The sequence below is a fragment of the Heptranchias perlo genome, chromosome 9, assembly GCF_035084215.1.
Source record: "Heptranchias perlo isolate sHepPer1 chromosome 9, sHepPer1.hap1, whole genome shotgun sequence".
In the NCBI taxonomy this organism is placed as follows: Eukaryota; Metazoa; Chordata; class Chondrichthyes; order Hexanchiformes; family Hexanchidae; genus Heptranchias; species Heptranchias perlo.
The window spans coordinates 31,327,185-31,344,276 of record NC_090333.1 but is presented as its reverse complement, the minus strand read 5'-3'; the positions used below and the strand labels follow the sequence as shown (position 1 = coordinate 31,344,276).

At 39.3% G+C, this 17,092-nt stretch overlaps 1 protein-coding gene across 5 annotated transcripts in view; it reads left to right on the top strand.

The window, feature by feature from the left end:
- The window catches only part of rnf220a (ring finger protein 220a), a 397,403-nt gene that overhangs the window by 363,936 nt on the left and 16,375 nt on the right, over positions 1 to 17,092 (top strand). For 2 of the 5 annotated variants that reach the window (XM_067990120.1, XM_067990118.1), the window contains exons 13-15: positions 1,156 to 1,264; positions 14,641 to 14,715; positions 15,901 to 16,008. In XM_067990120.1, coding sequence (XP_067846221.1) covers positions 1,156 to 1,264; positions 14,641 to 14,715; positions 15,901 to 16,008 — 292 coding nt within the window. The remainder of the gene's footprint in view (positions 1 to 1,155; positions 1,265 to 14,640; positions 14,716 to 15,900; positions 16,009 to 17,092) is intronic. The other 3 variants (XM_067990122.1, XM_067990121.1, XM_067990119.1) reach the window with 2 other exon arrangements.

The following is a 17,092-nucleotide window of genomic DNA, read 5'->3' as shown; positions in this document are numbered from 1 at the left end:
GGTAAAGACTTAATAGTATTACCAGAGGCACACTTTGGTCTTACTACTATTTTCATGGAGGCTAGAAGAAGGTAGTGAAGTAGGAATGGTTTGTAATTTTTCAGATGATGGTAACCTTATTATGGTCCCTACATGAATTGAAACATTTTCTACTCAGCCATTCAGAGCAAAATAGTTTAACCAGTATCTGTGGCCTTCCTTGGCAATCTTCTCCAATCATTTGGAAGCCACAGCAACAGCTTTCCCAGAGAAAACTGTGTCTTGCCAATTCTTGGTTGATATGGAATAGAGATAGATCTGGTCAGATGCATCCAGCCTCTTGTGTGCTTTCTTTTAAAGTATTTGCCTCTGATGCATACATCTCTGTGGCCAGCACGACAGCGTAATTATTTTAAATTTGATTCTCAGTTTGACATCCCCTCTTTGCTGTATTCCTGTTTAGTGACCTGACAAGAGTGGCAATCTAAAGAAGAGGCTGTCACTTAGCATGGTAGCACTTAAACTTGGGTGCTTTCCAGAGGTGCTTTAAAGCTATGGTCTACTTTTCAGTGATGCACTTGCTAATCATACGTCAATTTATCAAAGGAAAGCCCTGCTGGGCTAATCCCTTCAACTTCTCTTTCCCCTCCCCCACCCTTTCCCAGTCGTCTACCTTGCTTCTTTTATCCCATCTGAATTATTTTTCATTTTTGCTTAAGATTACTAAATGAATTGAATTTGTTGCTATGCTTATATTAAATCTATAAACTAAAGGATTACGAGATCAGGGGACTGATGTGGCTGGTTAAAATAGAGGAAAGGCGGGAAGGACAATAGTTAAATTTGCATCATAGCATTTAATGTATTATACTAAATATTTATGTATAGGGATAAAAATGCTTGATACTGTTCTAAAGTTACACTTCCATGTTAACTTTGAAACCTTGATGAACCAATGTGAACTTTTGTAGTCATTCAGAGTTCAAACAATGTATTGCTTGTTTTATTTAAGCATATAACTCTTTTAAGTACTTAATGTTCTTTATAGTTTAACAATTGTGGCAGGGTTTACGCTATAAAAAAATGTGGGTCTCAACAACTGCTATAAGCAAATGCATTTTAACTGAAGCAAACCAGCCAACATCCAATGTGATTTTTTTTCCCTTGATTCTGCAGGATATCTGAAGATGCGACTGTAACGACAATTGAAGCACTGAAAGCACGTATCCGTGAATTGGAACGACAGCTATCCCGTGGGGATCGGTATAAATGTCTTATTTGCATGGTAGGCGTCCTTTTTTTGGCTCCAGTGCGAAAGTCCTGTCCTCTGTGCTGTTAACAATCATGATTTGCCTGAGGATCTAATTCTTTTAACATAAATTTTTAGAAGTAGCATTTTAAATTGAAGACAGTAGCTATGAACACCCTTGTGCCACCAGACATTATCAGCTGTACTTGGGAGAATCATTTTAACAGCATGGTACCTGATTACTGTACAGCTGTTTTGCTTTATTGAGTACTGTGGAAATTCAGGAACTGCAAAACTGAGTATAGTAGATTACAATAAATAAACCATTGAGTGACGTGTAGAAGAACTCTCATACATTGAAATCTAGCCCTGATTGGACTGTTTCCTGAATTAGATCAGTTATTTGTTTACACTGCATTTTTTCACTTTTTTTTCCAAACGTAAAAGTTCTTTAAATTGTTGATTTTTAAGTAGGATGTCTCCCCTCTGATAATAGGCGACATTGGAAAGAAGTGAATTCAAATTTATTTCAGTGTTGATGGTTGGATTCCAGAGTTCACATGCATGAGTGAGACCGGTAATTTGCCTTGTTCACAGGACTGCACTGAAATTTAGATGCCTAGCAAAATGTTGGTTGTATTTTCAATTTTGCTGGTAAGCTTTAGCAATTGCTAGTTTAAAAAAATAAATTGCATACGAGCCATGATAACTGCTGTCATGGCACCAGTAATCCATTTCCACATCAAGGTCATTTAATCACTTGAAAACTGCTGTTTCTGCACAAGAATGGTGAGAAACACTGTATTTGATATATACTTAGCCTGATTTGACTTTTCTGCAAATACGTTGCTTCTCATTGCTGTTCCAAGTGTTTCTGCTTTATGTCTCTGCTTCACCACTATTTATTGTCCAATGTGTAGAACATGTGGTTCTATTGCATAATATCAAAAACTGAGTGCTACACTCCATCTGCAACTTGGCACTTTAAAAATATATTATAAATTTTCTATCCATTCAGCCTCCACGTACAAATATTCATTGTAGTTGTCCACGGGGATAATCAGCTGGGGCATTATTTAAGAAAATTACGCCCTGACCTTCGCTTAGGTGATCTTCTCCCAGTTTGCCGCATATAGGTCACTCGTCTGGGGAGCACCTTTATGCTTCACTTTGACTGCAGCTACGAATCTCAGATTGATAGCTGCAGTATTTGTTTCAGCCAGACTGTACACTGCTTGGCAGAAACTTCCATTCTTCAGCCTGGAGAGAGCTGTATGCATTTTTAGTTACATGCATGAAGGGAGCTTCTTTCACAAAACATAAATGTTAAATATTTACAGAGTCCATGTGGCAGTATCTGCATTGACTAAGCATTTAAATTATTTGCCGGTAGGTTAAGAAATGACCAAAAGGCCCAAAGAATCCCCCCTTCAGTCACTTTTTGCACCTAGTTAGACACTGCACTGAAATCACATGAAAGTATGAAACCAGTGGTGTGAGATTACCCTCTCCAGCTTCTCTCTGGTGTCAGGTTGGGCCCTGACTCTGGAGTTACACTACAATTTAACATCTGCGTTAAGCTTTCTGCCTGGCGCCAATGCTAAAGTTGTGTTGTAAATGCACCTTTATTTATCTTTCTTATTATCAGCAGCATATCATCTTTATTAGCAAACAGGAATACTTTTCTGCTGTGGGAGGCAACGAACAGTACAAATCTCTTGGAATATTTGGGTTCACCAGAGGAAATTTTTATTAACCATTAACAAGCATCAATTTGTGCTTATTTTAGTAGTTTAGTCTGCAGACTTATTCAACAACAAGTTGCATTTAAATAGCGCCTTTAAGTTAGTAAAACGCCCCAAAGCGCTTCACAGTAGTGTAATCAGTCAAAAATTGACACTCAGCCAAAGAAGGAGATATTGGGACTGGTGACTAAAAGCTTGCTCAGAGGTAGGTTTTAAGGAGCATCTTAAAGGAGGAGAGAGAGAGATGGAAAGATTTAGGGAGGGAATTCAAGGCTTAGGGCCTAGACGGTTGAAGATGGCTGCCAATGGTGGGGCGATGGAAGTGGGGGATGCATAAGAGGTTAGAATTGGAGGAATGCGGAGTTCACGGAGGGTTGTAGGGCTGGAGGAGGTTACAGAAATGGGGAGGGGTGAGGCCATGGAGGGATTTGAACATGAGGATGATAATGTTAAAATTGAGGCGTTGGTGGACCGGAAGCCAATATAGGCCAGTGAGCACAGTTGGATTTAAATGATCACATGGGACTATTTGAAGAAAAACAGGAGATTTCTTCCAGTGTCCTATCGCAGATTTATTTGGTCATTATCTCATCACTGTTTGTATGACCATGTTGTGCACAAATTGGCTACCGTATTTGCCCATATTACAACAGTGAATTCACTTCAGAAAAAGTTCACTGGCTGTCAAGCGCTTTGGGATGTCCAAGACATGAAAGGCACAATATAGATGCAAGTTCTTTCTTTATTCATACTTTAAATATTTAAACCAACTCTGGGTGCGTTTTAAAAGTGCTCAGGAGATCCAAAAGACTCCCTGAACACTTTTTGAATCAGTTTTGATATGGCACTAAAGTTGTATTCCATGACTATTTTGAACAGAAGTATGAAACTGTCTTCTTTGAGTGGGGGCCTCACTGCTGTGCTCTGGAGTTGGTTTGGATCTTGGCTCTGGAGTGATGCTGCAACTTTAGCTTTGCTGCATCACATTGGTGCCAAAGTTATGTGAATACATGTGAAGAACACAATTACGTTCCTTTACCCTGAATGCTAGAAGCATTCTGAATAAGATGCTTACGTTAGAAATATATGTAGTGCATGTAACTAAATGTGATGTATTCCATAAGATGGGAATGAGTTCAGTATGGATAGTTACAAAATGTTCAGGAAGGATAGAAAGGACAGGTAGCTGTATATATTCTAGAAAAAATAGAAATTAAGGAAGCTGAATTAATATTCTGGGGAAGATACAGGGCAGAATGGTTTGGTACAAGTTAACAAGCAGGCAGAGGAGAAGATGAACAATGAAGTTGGCTACAGATGCCTGGGCAGAATATTAACGATTAAAACATACTGTATGAGGAGGAAAGAATGGTACCAGTACCTGGCCATACAATTTTAAAAGTGTAGACTTTAAGGGAATGAGAGAAGAGCTTAAAAGATTTGACTGAGGGAGGTTTCAGGAAAACCTCAGATGGGGATGAATGGAATGCATTTAAAGACATCCTGTGAGCATGGAAAGTAAATACATACCAAGCACTAGTAAGTGCAGACTAAACAAATGTGAGTACAAATGGATTATCAAGACAGCATGAAGTGAAATAAATAAGAAAAGCAAATTTACAAAGTCTGTAAGGAAAAAAATGAGGGAAACCACTATGAGGTGTGCAAAAACCATCAAGAAAAGGCAGCAAAGAGGGGACTGGAAATGAGCAAATGCAACAATATGAAATTGGACAAATTATAATAGTAGGAAGGTTCTCAGCGTAGAAGTGAGCTCCTTTAAGGGTGCAGACAGAGTTTAAACTGAAAATGAAACAAAAATGTATAACCTACTGAATGACCTACTCCTTGAAGTGGTCACCAGAGAAGACACTTGTGGTATGCCACCCATCATAGGAGGCTCTACAAATAAACTTCATTTTGACATCACTAGGATGGAGTTTGTAGATCGGCTCAAAACAAATAAATCATCAGGGTCAGTTGCTATATGCCCAAGCGGTTTAGTGACAAAATCTACATAAAGTACTGATGATCATCATGAAGGTGAACACTGAGGCAGTCCCGCTGGATTAGAAATAAAACTAACATGACACCCATCTCCAAAAAAAAAGTTGAGACAACCAAACCTGAGTAATTGCAGACCCATTGGCAGTTACTGATGTAAGATTAATCATCAGAAATAAGCTTGAGGATTATTATATGAAAGCAACCTAATCAAATGGCAGTCCACATAGTTTCAGAAGAGGGGTATGCTTCCTGACCATCCCTCATTGACATTTCTGAGGAGTTGACAACCCAAGTTAACAATGGGAAAGTTCCACATGGCAGAATTTTGCACAACCTTAAAAACAGTAAGTATCCATGGCAAAACCTGAATTAGCTGAGAGAAAAGCTGTGGGTACTAGTTAGGGGAGTGATGTCAGGCTGGCTAGATGTACTGCAGGATCGGTGTATGAGTCCTTTTTCTAATCTACATAAACAACCTGTATTTAGAAACAACATCTTCACATGATATATGAACTGTGGGGAGGGAAGGGAAAGCAGCAGGTATGGCTGATGTGGCAGCAAAGAAGTGCAAAAAACTAGCACACTGGTAGATGAAATTCAGTATGAACAGGTGTAAGGTATCACACGAGAGGAACAAATGGGAGACACACTTAGAGTAGTGCTGAACTAACTAGAGGGCAGGTTGTTACATTTGGGGGTTATAATTAGCTTGTCCAGTCATTGTGGAGCAGCAATCAACAAAGCTAACAGAATGTTGAGTTATGTTGTCAAATCATTAGATTACAAGTCTGTCATCCAGAAATTGTGCAATGTTCTGGTCAGGCTGTACTTTGAGCCTTGAGTATTATGTTCCATTATAGATACCAAGATACAAGGGAATCATTCAGGCATGCAGCGAAAGGGTTTGAGGAATCCCTAGTGTCAGGACTGAAATGTAAGGATAGGCTACGAAAATTCAGACTCTTCAGCCTTGAATGGAGGTGATTGAAAGGAGACCATATGGAAGTGTATAAGATACTAAGTGGAATAGGATAACTAAATCTGGAGCACTATTATAAGTTAAATCTCAATTGCAGGACAAGGAGTCACAGTTACAAACTGGTTAAAGGAAAATTCAGGAATGATGTCAGCTAGTACTTCACAGAAAGTGTGGTCAATAACAGGAATGGGCTTCCATGCAGGGTAATGGAGGCAAAAACTTGTCATTCAAGAGACAGATGTTGTTATGGGGGAAACTATAGGTTTCTATAGATGGTTGAGCTGGACAGGCCGAAAGACCTCCCTTGTCTGTACTTAGCTTTATGATCTTTGTTTGTACAGAGAAATCAGTTGTAATAATGCTTGCCTTAATCAATCCACTATTAATTGTGACTGCCCAAATGGAAGTGTGGCAGAATCAGAGTCAATGAACTCGGGCCATTGTGGTAATCTAGAAGTAGAGAATATATTGTATGCATTCCCAATATGTTCTGAAACCCACTAGAAGCAATTTGCATTGAGGTCAAGTTCTTGTGAGTGACCAGGATAGCATCCACAATATAGTAATAGTGAAGCCTTTGGGGACTAGTAATCACAACATGATTAAATTTTGGTTTATTTGGCAGCCAGCACCAGAAAGGATCAGGACAGTCTTTAAACAAATTTCAACGGAATGAGGGATGATTGAGGAGAAATTTAACTGGGTTATATCGCTGAAGGATATCGCTAGAACAGAAATGGAACACTTCTAAAACTATAATGTTGAACCTACAAGATAACTGTGTACCAAAGAAAAATAAATGTATGATAAATAGACAGTCTGCAAATGGATGAGTAGAGCAATAAAAATGAGAAAAAAGAACAACAAAAATGTCCCAGAACGGTTCACAGAAGCATAACATAAAATGGACATAGAACCTAAGAAGAAGTTTAAGAGGGGTGTACTCTAAGGGGAGTTTTAAAGGATGAGAGAGATAGGGAGGGGATTCCAGAGCATGAGATTTTGATATCTAAAAGTGTGCTGCCAGTGGTGGGGTGAAGGGAGGGGAGGATGGATAAGAGTTTGGAGTCAGAAATGGAGATTTTGGGGGGTGGTGGGCAGGCAGACATAACGCTGGAGAAAGTTACAAAGATAGGGAGGGATCAGGTGATGGAGGGACTTAAACATAAGGATGAGGATTTTAAATTTCAGGTATTTGGGGACTGGGAGCCAATGTAGATCAGTGAGGAGTGGGGTGATGGATGCACAACACTTGGTGCATAATAGGATATGTGCAGCAGAGTTTTGGACGAGCTGAAGATTACGGAGGGTAGAGGATGGAAGGCTGGCCAGAGAGCCTTGGAGTAATCGCGTCTGAAGTTGAGGTTTCAACGGCAAATGGGCTAAGTAGACAGAGGCATGCTTATATAGGTAGATGCAGACGGCCTTTGTGATTGGGAGGATATGGGGCCAGATGTTCAGCTCAGCGCCGAACAGGACGCTCAGATTGCAAACAATCTGGTTCAGCCTGTTAAAACTGGCCAAGGAGGGTAATAGAGTTGGCGGCAAGAGTACAAAGTTTGTGTTGTGGGGCAAAGACAATGGTGTGTTGTCGCCTTCCAAATCAACGGCCATCTTTCCCACAACTCCATGTCTGAATCTCTATAAATCAGGTTTCCGCCCATTCACAAACGACATCCTCTGTGACTGTAGTGCACTAACCCTCCTCCTCCTTCTCAACCACTCTGCAGCCTTTGATACAGAATGACCAAACCATCCTCTTCTAACACCTCTCCTCTGTGGTGCAGTTGAGTGGGGTTGCTCTCGCTTGGTTCCACTCCTATCTGTCCAATAGTAGCCGAGCATCTTCAGCATTTAGCCCCCCCCACCGTTATCACTGGCGTCTCCCAAGTATCTATTCTTGCTCCCCGCTCCCCCAAATCGTCGTCATCTATATGCTGCCCTCCCTCATCATCTGAAGTCATGGACTCCGGAATCAAAGATAAAACATGGGACTGAACCTGAATTTGGTTATTAAATAGAAAGCAGATGAGATGAGTAATGACAGAATTTGGGAGAGGTGTGGCATGGTGTCCTGCATTATGCAAAAAGATTAGAGGAGCTTAAGTTTTACAGTTTAGAAGGAATGAGGTTGGAGAGAATCTTGAATGCTGCTTAAGAATAAGCCAGGAAGTGAGAACCAAATGAAATAAATTTAAGTTAGTGGAAGTAGTGTTAAAACTAATGAGGAAAAACTTGCTGACACTTATTCAAAAGTGACAAATGTTTGGAAAAATTTACTAACCACAGTACTAGAGGAAGAAACTTGAAGTTCATAAATAAGCTGAATGGCTTTTTCTTACCCATGACTTTTCTTATGTTGGTATGATATCCTCTAGTGGTGAGCACAAAGTGTCAATGTGTGTACTGGCCTGTGGCTGACTTCCCTTGCTAGGAGAATGTCTACTTAGAGAGAGTCTGGGAACAGAATGTTAACAAACTGGTGCTCCTGAGCAGTTTCACAACTGCTATGAAGTTGCAGATCATCGACAGCACCACGATCAATTATATCTTTGTTTAAACCTAACACATTCACAAAAAAAATGATCGAAAACCCCAGAACATGACTGTGAACAACAAGCTTAATCAGTTTGTCATGTAAGCAGCAACTGCCCATGTGACCCTTTTCCTCCATTGCAACATGTGCACATGCAGTGGTCAATCAGTTCCTCCTGTTCAACTGATCTGAATGAAAACCTCTTGAATGAAAGAAAAATTCAAACACTGATTACAGTATCAAATGGCGACTTTGGTTTAAGTTGTGATCTGTTTATTACATTCATGTTAACTTCCAAAACGAATACTTATATTCTCCAATGATATTTTAATCAAAGTTTTAAAGAAAATGGACTGCATTTGGGATGTAGTACATCGCTAAGTGTCACATTTCCCAGTATGTGTGGGAATTTGTTAGGAATGTCTCCAAAGTGCTCAAACATGTATAATAGTTTCACTTAAACACATTCATAAGTGGGAAATTCTCTGATTGAAATGTAGCTTCCAAACCTCAGTTTGATTCTGTTAAATGTTCAATGTCTGATCTCACCTAATTTCACCAAGAGCATCAGAAATCATGCCATCTCCTGCCTACTTAATGAAAGCATAGTGTTGTTATGCAGCCTAGCTGATCTGTATTTAAGAAGCGTTGAAAATCATATTTGTACAGTTCCTTGAGCGATTGGGGTGATAGAAATTTCCATTTTCTTCTGGCGCTCAGTGTAATGCCTTTGGGTGCATGTATAAGTGTGGATTACAGTTCATAGGAGAGATTAATTTTCATCAGCGTTTTTTATTTGGTGTAACTAGGCCATGAATGTACATAGGGTGGAGCAAAGGGCCCTCATACAAGGCCTGTGGACTTGGTATGTTCTGCAAACTTAAAAAGTTTTAAAAATAAAACACTCAACATATTTTCCATTAAGCGACATTTTTCAATCCGATAGCAGAAAGGTTTCCTATGAAATATTGCATTGTTTCCCCTGATCTGTTGAGACTCAATAGGCTTATTTAGAGAGGCAACTGTTAGGTTGGATTAGGCTCAGCCTGGTTCTCCACACAATTACCTATGATGAAAATGCTTCTGGTCAGTCTCATTACAATTATGTAGGTAAAATAATACTGTCCATTCCATGGACACTTTGTTATCGAACGGATAATCAGCTCATGGAGAGGCAGCTTGTACAAAACAATTTCTAATTGGTATTTTAGCTCCTCCTAGTGGTAGAGAAGCAATATATATTGTTACTGTTTGAAGAGAAATCTAATCTAATTGAAAGGCTGTTTTAGCCTTTAACTGCTATTGTGTTTAAAAAAAAACTTCAATTTGAGATTTTTAAATAGTTTGTAGTTACATTATTGCATATTTTATAGCAAGAATATTGGAACAGAAGCTACAATCTTTTAAAGGATCTTTCTCAATGCCTTTCAAAACCATTAATAAAAATATCTGAGATACTGATAGACAGTAGCAATTCTAGAGAGAGCTACAAAGATTGTAATTTTTTTTAATGTTCTAGTCAGCCTTTCTCTCTCCTCCTCCTGAGAATTGTTGTTGTGACATGGTTCTGTGAGTTCCGGATGCATTTCAAACCATCCCAAGAGCAGAGAAAATCTCCTTAGAGCAGAGGAGGTTGAGAGGAGATTTGATAGAAGTGTTCAAAATCATGAAGCGTTTAGATAAAGTAAATGAATAGAAACTGTTCCCATTGGTGGAAGGATCAAGAACCAGAGGACACAGATTTAAGGTGATTGCCAAAAGAACCAAAGACGACATGAGGAAAACTGTTTCATGCAGCGAGTAGTTATGATCTGGAATACGCTGCCTGAAAGGGTGGTGGAAACAGATTCAATTGTGGCTTTCAAAAAGGAATTGGATAAATACTTGAAGGGAAAAAATGTGCAGGGCTACAGGGAAAGAATGGGGGAATGGGATTAACTGAATTGCTCTTACAACGAATGTCCTCTTGTGCTGTAACATTCTATGATTCTAAATGGCCATTCATGCGTGAGCCTTTATATTGAATGTCAGTCAGCTTTTTTACTTTGGGGGCATTACAGCCAATCCTATCCTCATTTGACACCCACACATGAATACTCCCAGCAGGGATTGCTGGGTGGCAATCAGATGTGGCAGATGGCACGTCTGTCTCTTCCCAACTAATATCAGCTAATTCGGCACAACTTGCAGATCAAACTTGGGACCTTCCTCGTCTGTATGGCTCACCCACTTACTAAGTAAGCCCACTGATTCATCATGATAATTGTAGCTTCTGATTTGTGATGTTCTTGCTACAAATAAAGAATAAATGTAATTACTAACCAATAAAATTTGAATATTCTGTTTTTATTTAATCCATGTATGAAGAGAAGACTTATTCATTGTGTTCTTTACTTTGTTCTCCTTCGAAGATTTCAGTTTATTTTGTAATGAAGAATTTTAGAGCTGCTTGGCTGCCTTTGAAGATTTTTTTCGCCCAGCATACAGATAGAATTAAACAAATCTCTTTTTTTAAAAAAATAGTCCTTAGTGCTACTTGTTATGAAGATAATCAAGTTTTGGAATGCATGGTTTGTGTACTGTACCACACACTTCTATAGAATCTCAGGAATAGAAAGGAAAAGTAAAAATCTATAAATTGAATACATGAACCAAGCATTCTTAAAATTGACCTCTGCTGCAAAATGTATGACTGTGCAATAACGGATGGTGTGAGAAAGAATGTTACTTTTTCTGGAGTAGGTTAGAGGGAGCTTCACTCTGTACAACGTTATATGTGCCCATGGGGTGCGGTTGCTCGCAGAAAGTGGAAAATGTTCCATTCTTCAGGACTGACGACCTTCATCTTGATGAGAAAGGAATCTGTGACATTACTAACAATGTTGTCACCATTTATTCTCTTGATCTTTAAAACACGTTCTGGATAGAGTTAGCTCTTGGAAAATGGAAAGCAGGATAGTCATCAGCCTGTTGATGTTTCTGTTCAGTCAATTTGCATAGTTTATTATAGAAAGATGAGCCATTGTATTAAACTCAACATTTCCTCTTTAGTGGTTGTGAGGTCTGAGTCTCTGAAATTCTAGAAATTTGCCAGAATTCCATAAAAAGTTAGTTGTTAAGAACACATATTTTGAACTACCCATAATAATAATGCTAGTAATAGAATAGAATAGTATAGAATGCAGACATAGCCAAGAATTTTAAGACAATTTGGGGACCTACATGAATTGGAAGGTATCACTCTTTGTTTCAAGTAGGAACTGTTCCTTTTCAGCTTTTAAAATGTTTGCATTTGAAAATGCATGACCAAGATCTCTTTTACATACAAATAATACATTTTTTTGATGTTTTTCATTGTTCCATAATTTAATTTAGCACTCAGCAATGAGCTTAAATGCAGCCTATTCCTAAAATGGAATATAATAAGACTATGTTGGAAAGGCCTCAATACCCGTCACTCAACCCTGGGACTGCAAAGACTAGTTCATTGGTTCTGAGTTTGTGTCGGGAGACCAGCAATCTCCAAAAGTGCAAATAAAAAGAAAAAAACTGGAAATGCTAGGAATCTGAAACAAAAACAGAAATACACAACAGGTCAGCCAGCAGCTGTAAAGGCAAAAGACAGGTTTTGATGAGGTAACAGAGAGGATAGATGAGGGCAATGCAGTTGATGTGTATATGGACTTTCAAAAGGCGTTTGATAAAGTGTCGCATAATAGGCTTGTCATCAAGATTGAAGCCCATGGAATAAAAGGGGCAGTAGCAGCATGGATACAGAATTGGCTAAGTGACAGGAAACAGAGAGTAGTGGTGAACGGTTGTTTTTCGGACTGGAGGGAGGCGTACAGTGATGTTCCCCAGGGGTCAGTACTAGGACCACAGCTTTTCTTGATATATATTAATGACTTGGACTTGGGTGTACAGGGCACAAGTTCCAAATTTGCGGATGACACAAAACTTGGAAGTGTAGTGAACAGTGAGGAGGATAGTGATAGACTTAAAGAGAATATAGACAGGCTATGGAATGGGCGGACACTTGGCAAAAGAACCAATGGTGACATGAGGAAAAAGTTTTTTTACACAGCAAGTGGTTAGGATCTGGAATGCACTGCATGAGGGGGTGTTGGAGGCAGATTCAATCATGGCCATCAAAGGGGAACTGGATAAATACTTGAAAGGAAAAAAAATTGTAGGGCAGGGGAGTGGAACTAGTTGGATTGCTTTTGCATAGAGCCGGCATGGACTTGATGGGCCGAATGGCCTCCTTCCGTGCTGTGACCTTTCTATGATTCTCTGTCTCAGGTATAAGACTTTGCATTAATGTCAATTTCAAAGTTGCCTGATATAGTGTCTTAAGTGCTCTGTTTATTTTGGGCTGAAACAGCTCTGTTCACTCTCTAGTTCCCAAACTTCACTTCCCCTAGACTTCCATTTCTTCTACAATTTAAAATGCAGATCTAGTATCACAGAAAAATGTTCCAAAGCCACATCCACAACACAGGAGATAATAAGTTGGAGGAAGTGAATTACAAAGGCAGTAACTCCATTGAATGGTGGTATTATAAATCGTGGTGGTGGAACATCAGCAGTATGTTAGTACCTGAACGCTCAGATTAAGTCATTGCTGCTAACAGTCTGCTGTCCAACCACCACTGTGTGTGGTATGGAATTTGTTTTGAATTTCTACTGGTGCTGCTTTATTTTTAAATTTTATTAACGCTACCACGTTATACCTGACATCACATATAGGAGGCAAATCGCGTTTGCATGAACGTGCTCTTTACAAGAGGTGGGGACTGTGTGCCTGTAATGGATCTGATGATCTTGTATTTCACCTATATGGATAAAATCTGGAAAAGTGTTAAAATCATGCCAAAAAATGTCATATTAAATATCAAGTCATTTTAGTATGGAATATCTATTGGTGAATAACACAAAAGTAGGAGGTTTGGCAAACAATGAAGAGGACTGTAAAAGATCTCAGGAAGACAAACACAGGTTAGCAGAATGGGCTGATACAATTTAATATTGATAAGTGTGAGGTAATATATTTTGGAGAAAAAACAAGGAATGGGAGTATACATTTAATGAGAAAAAGCACTGAAGGATGTAGTTGAACAGAGAGACCTAGGAGTTCAAATACATAATTCCTTGAAAGTGTGAGTGTGGGTAGATAAAGCCTTAACCAAGGCCAAGATAATTTTAGGCTTTATTAATTGGAGCATAGAATGCAAGAGTAGAGTAGTGATGATGAATTTATAAGTAACATTGGTTAGGCACAGTTAGAGTACTGTGTGCAGTTTTGGATGCCCCATTATAGAAAGGACATTAAAACCATAGAGCATGTACTTCACCAGGATGATACTAGGAATAGAAAACTATAGTTGTGAAGAGAGACTTGTGATACTGGGGCTTTTTCCACTGGAGCAGAGAAGGCTAAGCAGAGATTTAATAGAATTCTTAAAAAAATTATGAAGGGTTTTGATAGTGAATAAGGAAAGGCTAGTTCCTTTTGGTTGGGGAGTCATTGAAGAGAGGTCATCAATTTAAAATTGTCACTGAGAGTGAGAAGAGAGATTAGGATCAATTTATTTACACGGAGGACTGTTGGAATATGGAATGCTTTGGCACAGGAACTGGTTGAGACAGAGACCATTTGCATGAGACCATTTTAAGGAAACAATGAATACATATTTGAAGAGAAAGATGAACGACTATGGGGAGAAAGTGGGGCAGTGGGATTAGTTTTAGATTGCTCTAGCAAGGAGCTAGTCAGACACAATGGGCCAAATGGCTGCCTCCTATTCTGTAAACTTCTATGGTTCTATAATTCTCTAGAGGGTGAGCAGGAAGGAGGAAAATGTGTATTATTAAATTGTATTGGTGGTAGCACTGTATGAATGGTTGTTACTACTTCACACACTTTTTCCATCCCGTTACATAACAGTTATTTATTTCAAAGAAAGTCTTTGGTGAACTTGTTTGATGAGCACAAAATTTAGAGGACCGCAAGCCCAAAAAAAAAAGACACTTAAATTTTTTGAGGATTTGCAACTAAATAAAGATGATATCTGAACTGTAGATAGTTGTCCTGTTTTTTAAACCATACTTCAAAATTAGTAAGTTTATTTTTTATTTTCTTCAGGACTCCTACTCGATGCCCCTCACATCAATCCAGTGTTGGCACGTTCATTGTGAGGAATGCTGGCTGAGAACACTGGTAAGAATCTCCTTTCAATTCTTCATGTTCTTTCTTTCCTTTCTGTCCTTCTTCCCTAGTGCCTTCAGGGAAAAGTGTTATAATCCGTTCAAACATTGCAGTACAGAAGGAAGCAATTAATAAGAAAATGCTCATCTGTTTCGCAGCCAGCCTTTTCCAATACACAATTTATTATATAAACACTTTCACGACGTCCTTTAAAATTTGCTTGCTGTGGCGGCTTGTTACTAATGTTACCATTAAACCATACCCTGAAGACAGCAATAAAGTTGGAATGCTAGGCCCTTGCATCTTTAATCAAAGTGAATGCATGTAATCTTGTTACTGCTGCCTTTTTTTATGAAACTGGGCAGTACATAGCAACTGTGTTTGTGTGTATGTGTGTATGTGAATATGTAATACTCATTCATTATTCTCATTAAGTTGGCTCTATTTAAACAAAGAATTTTTTTGTAATAAGGAAATAAAGGGGGGAATTGTATGATTATGTTGCATAGATCATGTATATAACAAACAACATGTCTCCAGTGCTGTAACCACAATTAGTGCTATAAAAGATTGAAGGGATGGGGGTTTTCTTCTCTCAAAGTGCCTGACTACAATGGCACATTGCCACAGTGCTAATGAGGGTTTGAAGTATAAAACACTAATGAACTAAAGGCATACATTTATTGTTGAGTTTAGCACACCAGGGTTGAGGTAAGTTCATTAGCACAATTAAGGTACTCCTTTAGATTTTGATTAAACACTTCCTAACTTGTAATTATTCCTAATAGCTTAATGTTTCTTTGTTCATCTTATCCCCCACAAGGGGAGACGGGGGATGGTGATGCTCTTACATTAAGTTATTCCAACTGCAGTTTCCTAGATTTGATTACAATGCTATGTTGGTCAGTCTCCAGATTTGTCATGTGCCCCCACTTCTCACCAGTAGCTTAGAAGCTAAAAGGCTTAGTTTACACTATTTTGTTCCGAATAACAAAATAGTGTAAACACCTCATTTAAATCTTCTAGTCAGTGGGGGGTGTTGATAGTGTAAGAGTAGATCATCATACTTTGGGGCCATTATAATACTTGGACTTGGGGTGCCATGCATTGACTACTAGAGCTCATGCTAAAGTAGCACATATGTTCAGTATCAGGTGTTTTTCACATTAATTCCAGCAGTTCTGCCTCCCATTACAGATTGCCTGGCAGCAGAGACACAAGACTTGGCACTGGAATTGTAGACAGGGGCAATGTGGCACTAGAGCTCTTCCATACAGCGCCACGGTGTGGAAACAAATTGATTTGGTACTGTGTATATGTGACAAAAATGAAGCATTTTAGTCTTTTAAGATTATTTTTCTACTGTTGGCCACAGTACACACACAGGATAAAAATCAGTTATTGATGTTTTCTGCAAGCTGGAGGGAATTTTTATTAGTTAGCTTAATACACACACTGCAAGGCAAAGCGGGATATGTGTAGTCCTAGAAGTTCTTGCTATGCATGGTCTGACTGCTACCATTGTATGTGGATGGGAACCCAGACAAGTTGCTGGAATGGGTATCAATGGGGGAGGTTTATGCATTAGTAACTCGTTTCTGTTGAAACAAAAACTGGTGTTACTGCATTAATATTGATTGAATGTAGGGGTATTGGGTTGTACCTGTTTTAAAGTATCTTTGATGGCTGGTTGAACGACAACTACTTGCAATTATGTAGCACCTTTAATGTAAAAAAAATCCCAAGGCACTTTGCAGAGGTTTGGGGTATTGGGAGGGGTGACCAAAAGCTTGGTCAAAGAGGTGAGTTTTAAGGAATTCCAGTGCATGGGGCATAGATGGGTGAAGGCATGGCCGCCAATGGTAGGACGAAGGGAGAGGATGAATGTATAAGCGGCAAGAGTCGGAGGAATAGAGAGTTCTGGGGGTATTGGAGGGTAGGAGGAGATTACAGAGATAGGGAGGGACAAGACCATGAAGGGATTCAAACATGAGGATGAGCATTTTAAACTGTAGACCGGGAGTCAATGTAAGCCAACATGGACAGGAGTGATGGGTGAGCAGGCCTTGGTGTGGAAAGGGATAAGGGCAGCAGAATCTTGGATGAGCTGGAGCTTACAGAGCATGGCTGTTGGGAGGCCTGCCAGAAGAGCATTGGAATAGTTGAATTTGGAGGCTACAAGGCATGGATGAGATTTTCAGCAGCAGGGGCAGATGTGGGTAATGTTATGGAGGTGGAAGTAGACCGTCCTTGTGACTGTGGGGATATGGGGTCGGAAGCTCAGCTCAGGACCGAATAAGCTGCCAAGATTGCAAACACTTTGCTTCAACCTGAAACGGTGACTTGGGAGGGGTATAGAATCAGTGACTGGAGTACAGAGTTTGTGGCA